This window comes from Nematostella vectensis, chromosome 13 (genome assembly GCF_932526225.1).
Source record: "Nematostella vectensis chromosome 13, jaNemVect1.1, whole genome shotgun sequence".
Lineage (NCBI taxonomy): Eukaryota > Metazoa > Cnidaria > Anthozoa > Actiniaria > Edwardsiidae > Nematostella > Nematostella vectensis.
The window spans coordinates 10,247,784-10,258,341 of NC_064046.1; the positions used below are offsets into that span (position 1 = coordinate 10,247,784).

The following is a 10,558-nucleotide window of genomic DNA, read 5'->3' on the forward strand; positions in this document are numbered from 1 at the left end:
GGCTAGGGCAACGATATATTAGTTGCAATAGATTAAGCAAGATATAAGAGTCAATGACAGATGAATATAAACTAAGGACATTAAATCTACACTAGCGAACGTAGGAGTTCAAAGAAAAAACGTTATAGCGTGTTCAAGTTCATGTCGTGGTTTGGTGGAAAACGGCTTAAATTTATCAGTCAGAACGAATTTTCACCAGCTGCTATTGAATTATTCTGAATCAAAGTCTATTGTTTTCTGCCGTCGTTGTCCACGTTGGCGTCTTCGTTGCTTAAGATTTTTTTTTTAATTTAACACCAACATCTATAAGAAAGTTTGTATGAGCGAAGTTTGTATTTAATGCAATCGAATCAAGTAGATTGTTTCATCGACATTAGTATGCTGGATAATATGGATAATACGACGTTTGAACTTAGCCTTAGGGGAGAATCCATACCTGTTCGGAATCTCCACCAATTTGATTTGTAACACTTGCCGTGAGGACTCATAGATGACTCACGGAAAGCATGATATCCATGCGCATCTGTCGGCACATTCCCTTTAAGTTAAGAAGTGACATACTTTATATATGTGAATAGGCATACAGTCTATCTCTTTGACACAACTTGTCACAGTAATTTCACTTGTATGTTTAGGTGACTGGTGACTCTCCTGTTTTGTTTTGTTTGTTTTTTCGTAGACTCGTTATTTATAAAAGCTGAAAAGCTCACAAGGCAGGTACTAGGAACTAGCTAGGAACCCCCCTTCACTGTCCATAAGGGCCTTTTTAAAAAACGAAATTCAGGTTTTACACGTTAAAAGTCCCAAATCCCTTTCTACGCAGCTAAACGGCAATGAACGGGCCCTACGTCCTGTGCTATATATCCCGAAATCAAAATGTTGAAATGCGGAAAGTCCACTTTCGGTTCGCAATAGTTGTGCTATTTTTAGACAAAACTACCAAGCATAAGCGCATTAGATAAAAATAGGCATTCTAGATCATTCCAAGAGAGCATAAGATATCTTATGATTTCTTGATCACTCTTGTAAGTCATAAATCTTTAAAAGCCAAACATTTTGTAGCCAAATTCGATTATTAACGTCCCATGGAGGCCGGCAAACGACCCGACATGGCCATTCGAAAAAAGATGCATGTTGTATGGCTTGTTGAAACCGTGTGCCAATAGTTACAAGGTAATTATAGAAAGGGTCCAGACATTTTGACTGCATTTTGACGTCCCCTGAAGCAATTGTCGGCGTAAATATAGGCAAAACGTGACCGCGATAAATTTCTGATCGCGTCATCACTAATATATGACTACTCCCAATATTCTTTAGAAGTGCAATTGAAGCTTCGTTATCCTTTAATGACTCATTCATTGGACAAATGAATTACATTTCTAATCAATTTTGTAAATAATTTGTGTCTGAAACCGATAGGCCGTCGTCGTGACATAATTTTACTTTTGTCCATAATTTACAAACGCCGTATATATTTGTTAGTCTAAGTTCTGTCGCTCTGAAAGTTATACACCTGTATCACATATTCAAAAAACGTTACTTTCGTATCTGTGTTTGGTATATCGATTATAGCGCTTCAGCCACCACGTGACCAGGGGGGGGGGGCAAGCAACAATTTGGAATTAGGTGTGTAGAATATGGCGGCTGTTGACTCATGCTTGAATGCTGAAGCCAAAGTTTGTTAAAGCTACTTTTCTTTTCATTTATTTATTTTAGGCACCTATACAGGAAACACCTTGACTTGCCTTGAAGTGGGTAATTTTGGTAGGGAAGAAAAAAAGATTACAAAAAAAACTGTCGTAATTTTGCGAGTTAAGCTCCTTCCAAACGACATTTTTTGTGTTTTTACCCATTAAAAGCCTATATTGGCCACACTTAGATGCCTTCCAATCACGCAATCTCACCATAAAGTGTTGACCAATCATAGAGCGCTCAGTTAAATTTGATTGAAGGAACCCCGAAAGCAATTCAGCATGTTGGAAATCTCTGCTGAAATTTAACAGAATACCCAAACCCGCTGTAATATTCATGGCCTAGAATGCGTTGGTAGCATCGTGGCATCTGCCTAGCTGGTAACGCTTGCGGACAAGGTTCTTGACTATCGCCATTCTACGGATGAACTTAGGAATTTGTAACTTTCTCTCGAGACGTCGCCCTTTTAGAAGTCGACTTTTGTTTGTCGGCTTGCACATCAGACCAGGCGCACAAGGGCTCACGAAGGAAGCCGGCTGTGGATGAAAATGGGAAAGGTTAACAGGCGCTATGATTGTTAAGGGGGCAGGGGTGGGGCGCGGACATACATGTATCATATGTTATGATATTTGACGTTATGAAAATTGTTTCATAGGCCTTTGAAAATCCTTCAATAAGAAATGGCCCACTGTTTGGCGGTGCGTGCGTTAATAACCTCAAGCTAAACGCCGGGTTAAAACAAATCGAAAGAGTACTTCCTAACAGAATCGCTGTTGAACTCTTATCAATTCATTGTTTTCGTTTTTTCCTAAATAGCCATGTAAGCTTTGTGAGAACGAATATTCGTAATCATAAAAAGATATGTTTATCCCTAGCTGTGCAACATGATTTAACTGTTCGCTCCTGTAAAGGGAGATGCGTGGGGTTGATGCATGGTTTATGTTTGCAAAAAAAATTTTCAAGATCTCAGGATGAATTATTAAAAAAATGATATTAAAAAATGAATTTGTAATTTTCTTTTTATGTTTTTGTTTCTCATTGTGTTTATTTAAATAAAGTTTTCCTTGTTTTCTTTTTATGCTGGGAGAAGGATTTTGTCGTTATGTACATTTGGGAATATAATGATTTGTGGGGATATTATCCATAACAACCGGCGCTTGCTGTCATTTTATAGCAAGTAAAAGAACCGCACGGAAGACGGAAGTTAAGGCCGAAAATTCAATCTATTATTCGTACTTTATTTAGCAATAAAAGCCTCAAGTACAAAGAAAAACTAAACACACAGCCAATTTCCGAACAGCCATTAATGCCCAGAAAACGAAAAAAATACCACAGAGCCATGAGGTCTGTTTACAAGAAAATATTTAAAACTGTGGGTGGGATTATAATACACGCTGCAGAAATCGCGGAAATGGTTCTATCGGACGTAATGGCGCCTCATCGGACGTAATGACGCGGGAAGTTCAGAGACAAAAAACAGAGTACTTTATTTTTTGACGAGAAAAACAGTGGCACGCCACTGCTTATAATTGAAAAGCAGAAATTAGCTGAGGAACATGTGTTTGCCTATCACGTGCTAAAAAGAAAATAATGCCACGTTATATAGAAGTATCTTTCCTTCTTCGGGCCGTTTCATTCAGTCTTTTGATAACAACAAACAAATGCCATTTTTGAGACAAATAAAAAAAATACCTAACGTAAAAAAAACGTTTATTTTTTTTTGCTTTTCTTATATTCTTTATAGCTTCTGAACCAACTGCTATTAATTTAAAACAGAGCTCTAAAGCTTCTAAGGTGACAATGAGACGCACAAGTGACTTCATTTGACTATAGATTATTTAGCTTTTTCTGTGTGACATTCATAAACCGGTTGTGAAACCAGGGGCTAATTTTTCCAGAAGCTAGTCTTTCATGTTGAGACACAAAAAAATAATTGAAGAACCCATCTCACAGACAGAAATACGCTAAGACAAAACATTTCATATGACACTAGGGCGTTTGGGCCTTCTGTGATACGAAATTCGCCATGATATATCCCAGGCAAAACAAGTTGATAATTGCTTTCTCGCTCTCTGTTTGTTGCTTATGGGCTGAGCATTCTAAAAAAAATATTTTATCTCTCTCCTTTCAAACTATTAGTTTTGTTGTATTGCAGTTAAAATATTTGTTATCGATTTTATACAATCAGTTGCTTCGTTATATAGTTCACTCCCGATAACTACCAAGCATATCAAAATTAGCTCTACGAATAATTCATATTGTAGTTGTCTGAAAATGTTTCAAAGATATGTATTGAGAAAAAGGAAAAATAGATGTCGGGGCATGCAAGGGTCAGCTGCGTACCTGCGACCGAAAAAAGCAAATGTTTTTTTAATAAAGAATAAGCAAGTCTTAGACTTTAACATGTGATATCTATCTCTGTGCGCCGCCCAGGGAGTTGTTCAAACAGTTGTATATTCATTCGTTTGCTCTCCACCCCTACCAAACGATGCTTCTGCCCAGCAGTCTATATAATCACATAGATACTTGATGTATTACCTGAATAAGACATAAGTCCCCTTTCTGCCTGTACTTCATGCAAGCCTTCAGCTTCGTCAAGCATGTCATCCCTGCCTCACAGTCGCTCTCCACCGTGCAACTCGTCGATGACTTCACGATTCGCCTCGTGCAGAACCCTTTCTCGCCGTCACGCGCTCGGTACGGACAATTCAACGCATTACTACATAGTCGGCGGTGCCGAGCTATTATCGATCGCTGTGGAGGTCGGAAGAAGCAGTATTCGGTCGATAAGCAGTCGGAATCGGAGTCGCAACGACTGAATATAGAAAGCAATATAGTGAGTTTATTTTTTAAAGCTTGTACTCCTTGGAATATTATAAGTCCATAAATAAATGATAATGTTATCGACATTTGCAGTTACATGAAAAGAAAATTGCGTATTCCAGATATATTAGTGTATAAAAAAAAAAGAAAAAAAGTGTATTAAAAAGGAACTAATTACCATCCATGGACATTCGATAATCACGGGTATTATCTTGCGAACACAGAAGGCCCAAATCGGTTGCAAAATTAGTGTTAAGGAAACTATAGTAAAAAAATAATAGTATGTAGAGGCGTTTAAGAATTCGAGATGTAGCTCGTTCATTTTAACGCATTTTTTAGAAACGTTTTAAATTCTTTTTATGACCTTTAAAAGTATAAAAAAAATTTTAGAAAAAAAATTAAATTGAAGTTTATATCAATGATGGCGATAAGCGGCCCAGAAACACGATTTGACAATTGCCATTTGTGCATTTTACTCAGACGCTATCAGTAATCCATTTTCCTATTAAAATATATTTTATTGTCAAACTTACCCTCCATTCAAAAGCCTTTTCCGCGGAACTGCGTTATTAGACACGTTATGTGGAGTTAGACAGACACGGTAGATATCATGGCAATATTGTCCAGCCATGCAGTCCGAGTTCTGCGCGCACTCCCCCCTCGGGGTGGGCGTGGCGGGATCACTGTACCCTGTTGGGACCTCTAGACAAAACTTGAAAACATCGTGACAGTACTCCCCCTGATTACATCCGTTGTTGTCATGACAACGACGTAGACTCCGCCCTCTCGGTGCAGAGGTAGGCACATTGTGTTTTGTTAAGCATCTCTTGAAGATCACGTGACAGTACTGGTTACTTCCGCATTCCGAGCTCGAGGTGCATGACGGGGTGCTTGCCCGGTTAGTATTTTTAGGGGGGAGGGGTGGGGCTTGTTTTGGTAAGCAACGATTTAGGACGGGATGGCAGTATTCTGTTGATTTGCATACACAGTTCGTGTTCTGTGGCTTGGGGGCGGGGTCGTTGACGATTCTGAGGCGTTTGAAGCAGACGTGGAGGAATGGATGACAGTCGTGGCCACTAGAACATTCTGTACTGTTCTTGCAAGATCGATCTGGCTGTGGATATTTTAAGACGTTAAACATCACAAGTACAAAAGGGACGGAAAATTTAATATTTAACGGTGCAGTAACAGTCAAATTCTCACGAAAAAAAAATTGGATCAAGAAAGCCTTCGCTAAATGGCACAAGCAAAATTAAAAAAAAAATAGAATAAAGCAGCCCAGCTGATCACAAATAAATATAGAGCAGGAAAATCTGTTACTAAGCTACTTATAGTGTCTCATGATTTCAGTTTGAATTTTCACAAAGAATATCGAGGGGGTGCGAACAATGCAAAAGCGCACAGAAAAACGCCAAAAACCGCAAAACCGTCAAAATAAGTCAATAACCGTAAACCGCGCAGTCTAAAGAAACCACAATAACGCGAGGGGGGGAGGGACGAAAAACCCGCGCCCCCTCCTTTACTAAAGTCTTAAAATGAGATTTTGAATGGGCGAAAATATATATAATTGCCTTTTTTTTTTAGTCCACCAAAACTGATTTCTTGATATTTGTGGGTGTCATTTTTAAAAGGGCCGCAATCGCGGGGGTCTTTGAGAACTTCATAACTTCGAATTCAAGTCAATAATTATAACCATCTGCGGCCAGTTATCAAGAAAGTCTATGAAAAGAAAGGATCCGGTTATAGACCCCTATAACCGGTGCCCTCTCGGACTTCTTACCAAAACGATAATAATGTGTTCATCTTATAATGCGGATACAATGCATCATGGGTACTGCATGTCTCTTTTAAAAGTAAGGAGCGATGTGGTATCCTTATTATTACGATACGGTTTTATTGTTATAAGGATAAAGTATCATTATTATATTATCATAACGATTTAGTATTATTATGAATATTTCATGTAAGCATTGTTACGAATCCTACTGTACAATTCGTGGACTGTATCTTTCCTTTATTTCCTCTTAATTCACTAAAACTTGCTCCGACGAGCACGAGTTCTGGTTGAACATTAAGTGGACAAGGTTTCTCGACAAACAGTATTTTTATACAACTTTACAACAATAATTTGACTTCACATAAAATATCTTGTCAACCAGCTGCTGGTTATTGAACAGGCTATTTGTTTGAGCTTGTAGATAATATCCTGGTTCTTGGACACAAATGAGTTGCAAGTTCTTATAAACACATGTTTCCTTGGTGAAACGCAGAGGATAATCAATTTCTTTTTTAGACCGCTTTAAGAAACCCCAGGATTGTTAACTGGATTACCTGACATATCACTTGCGATAATTAAACAAATCTGGCTTGAGGGTGTATAACGATCGTTTAAGCGCGCACTTCTCGTCTTCTAACGGATCAAAAGCTCCCCTGCTACGACTTGATCGATACCGTTTATCTGGTTAATCGAGTGAAATACCCCCGTGTGGAGGATTCCACGCATTGCCGCCCTCATGAAATAATCCATCATTTCAAATTAAACCAATTTTAGTGATTTCCCGAGTGATCTAACGAGTCCGATTTATAGTTTCCGTGTAAAAACCGCCCTGGAATTGATACCGGAAATTCAAAAAATGCGGTGCAAGCGTTTACCTTCGCTTAGGTAAAACAAAGAGGTGTTCGTTATACAAGCGTTGGACAAAATTCAATAAACAAATCTAGTAACTTCAAATTAAAGGAAATTTGAAAATGATAGAAATAATTCTATTTTAAGTGTCTTGTGCATGCAAATTAAACGGTCGAACCACCATTTTTCCATTGTATTTTTTGGGGGGCAAGTCAATGATTGAGTGCAATGATTGGGGTTTTAGGATCCCAAACATCACTTTAAAAAAACCTTTTTTGTTTATTAAGAGAAATGCTCAAATTTGTCTCTGCAAAATGCAAATACACTTTATGACTTCAAGACTTGAGTAAGTGCTATTTCGAAAGAATGTTGTGAAAAGCTGCACCCACACAAAACGGAAAAAACATGTGGCGAGAGTTGGACATGTGAAAAACTTAAAGACCTTGTGTTTGAGTTTGTGGAGGGAACGCATTGATACTGAAAATAGCCGCAGTACCTTAATCTAAGGAATAAATCTATTCTTCATTCATTGATAAATTGTTTTAACACTCTTTCACACTCTCAGGGACACTCTTTCGAATACTCCGTTCTTTCTTTTTCTCTCAGAACCATGAATCATGAATAAAAGATGAATGTGTCCATAAAAACTCCATTATCATACATAACTTTACCAGTGTAAGCTTAGCTTTTCAGAAAAGGGCTGTTATTTTCGTAAATGTAAATAAAGTATAAACTAAAATAAAGTTTCCGATTATCGCCGTATCTGACGCAGTAGGGCATCCAGCTAACATCAACATAATTAATACTTCTAGATTCCTGGTATTTTTTATTTACACAGTTAAGCAAACAAAACTAGCCCGTTAAAGTAAAAATAACCTTACCTGACTCATAGGCGTTCCTTGTGTAGCAAAAATCAAGCCCAGTAAAATAACGAATTGACTGCTTTCCTTGTATGTTGTCATCTTCATGTCGCAGTTTCTTTAAGAGATTATTACTTCTCAAGTGTCTCTACTTAATGCTCTTGAACTCTTTAGCTTCACAAAGCACTTTAGCCTTCTTTTATAACCCTTCACGGGACATCCCGTACATGTTCGCGTAGCGGGACACTTTGACCTGAAAGATAGTGTCACTTCCCGCGCTTTGCTTTCGGGCGACCCGCGTGTGAGACAGCAATCATCGCTAGCAGATTCCACAGCTTCCCGCGTTGTTCCGCGCAGTCCCGCTAACCCTTCCTAGCAATACTCCTGGTGATTACTAATCGCATCCTGTTTGTTTATTTTCCTGGCGATATTGCGATTAAATCAACCTTATACACTAATCCGAATGCAAACAAGCCTCCAAGATACGTGACGTCAATTATAGTTCCCTCTACAACCCAGGAGAGGCGAGTGATTTTGTGGTTCCTCGCTATACAATCACCAACATAGTTTATCAAGCACTTTGGGAAATTTCGTGGTGAGGGCTCGGTGGTGTGTGTGGGGTCTTGAAAATCAAATGACAATTCAAAAACCGAAATATTTGTTGCGTCTGGGGCGAAAAAATTACTGGAGTTATTATGCTTATTGATGCCTTAGAGTATTGTCAAATAGTACTTCCCACTAACAACCGTTCCCGGTCAATAAACGTAAACAGACAATTTACCGACAAAATTGAACATTTTTAAATAAGAATCTTCTTACTGTAGTTTTATGCACTAAATCGTTTAGGTTTCATCTTTAGTTTCTTAAGCCCCAGAAAGATTTTGTTTTGTCTAGAGGCGGGGTAGCTATCGTAAGCCATTCAAACAATAACAGGTTGCAACCTTTGAATATTACATTGTTTTTATAAGAACGTCTAATTTACAGTTTAGGCTGGGCCGTTCTTATTTTTGGAGCATTTTAAGGCTGAAGATGTTCTTAACAATGTTCTTAAATTTTAGTGCTTAAAAAATAAAGTACCCAATGAATTATTAGGAGAAGAATTACACAAATGATCAATAGCAATGTAATATTTAAGGTTGTTATTAATGAACACAATTTAACACGAATTTTAGAACACATTAGACTACAAAACCAAGGTGTTGCTGCTATCTGAGCCTCGGCATGCTCTAAGCATGTTTTTAAAATTTGGTGGAATATCAGCCTGGACGTTCTTATAAAAAAATTTATTATAAAAAAGTGTATTAGCTATCCTTTTTTAAAATAGAGCCTTTCAAAAGTCAGCCATTGTGTCGCCAAGTGGTGGTACGACTGTCTTTTGACGAAGTCGTCATAGTAGATCTACAAACCCTTCTGCAAAAGCAATCACCTTCAAGTACCACATCCTTAGCTCGACTGATGAGCTTGTAATGAGAAAAAGCGCAGTTTGCGTGCAAGCGTATCACACACGGGTCACAAGGTAGCGCTATCAGAGACGTAATCTAGATGGTGAACGCACTCAGGAGAAATCACATCTAATAACACCCTTTACCAAGACGGGCGTACGAGTGAAGCACGATCTACATAGCTTTGTTATCACAAATAGAGGAAGTTATTCCGCGTGATTGTAGTTGATAGGAACCTGTTGTAACTACAAATGTTTGCCGTATTCACAGTCATGACGATTTCAGGTAAATCAACGGATTACCCCACACTGGCGCTTCAATTGTTTTCAGGAGTAATTACGCACTGGGGTTTTAATTAAAATTGCGTACTCTCGAACGTCTGTGCAAATATTTGCTTGATTTAAAAAGTTGGTCTGTGTCGTCATCTGCATGAAGTACATCACTGGAATTCTATCTCTCTGGGCCTTTTTTTAAGATACATAAACTGTAAGGATTGGGACATAGAGTATGTAGAAGTACTTAGTGCATTTATGTTATTCTGCACGATTTTCCAGAGTCACTGCAAAAGTTGCACCCCCCTATATTTTCTCCTGTACTCACAATATATTAAATTTCGATCGAATGACGAAGAGAATTCGTCAAGGAATGTGAGCAAAGCCACGATACCAGAACAGCGTACGTTTGCAGTCCATGAGAAACTGATAAGTGTTATTTCAGAGGGCTTTCACTACTTTTGATTTACCACCCTTTCAGCACAATATCAAATCTGTTTTAGCTATGATAGCCAAGAAAGAGTCAATTTGACTTCTCTTTTTATGCGGACCTGCGCCAAATAATAAAAATATTCTTCTGCTTTTCAAATTCGTCATGTCGTCTCTCCCGGCGTTTCCCGTCTTCTGCAAAATGCCGAGTCACTCAAAGGTACAATTTCCATTGGCATTAATGCAAGAAACTAAAATACTTTCAATTAAAATATCGTCAACAAAGTATCAGAATAGTTATTGTCTTGCAAAGGAGTGATTGATCGACGTTCTATTAGAATAACTTACTCTTTTGCGTTTTAAACATGTGACTTCCCGCAGTTTATGATATATGGTAGTTTGTTTAAAACATCA

At 38.2% G+C, this 10,558-nt stretch overlaps 1 protein-coding gene across 1 annotated transcript; it reads right to left on the minus strand.

Annotated features, from left to right (window-relative positions):
- Nucleotides 1-1,325: 1,325 nt before the first annotated feature.
- Nucleotides 1,326-9,037, minus strand: LOC5513831. Its single transcript, XM_001634010.3, has 4 exons — nucleotides 8,023-9,037; nucleotides 5,049-5,629; nucleotides 4,231-4,507; nucleotides 1,326-2,228 (listed from the first exon to the last, which is right to left on the minus strand). The coding sequence occupies exons 1-4, from the start codon at nucleotides 8,107-8,109 to the stop codon at nucleotides 2,034-2,036; spliced, it is 1,140 nt and encodes a 379-aa protein (XP_001634060.2). The 5' UTR covers nucleotides 8,110-9,037; the 3' UTR covers nucleotides 1,326-2,033.
- Nucleotides 9,038-10,558: the final 1,521 nt, after the last annotated feature.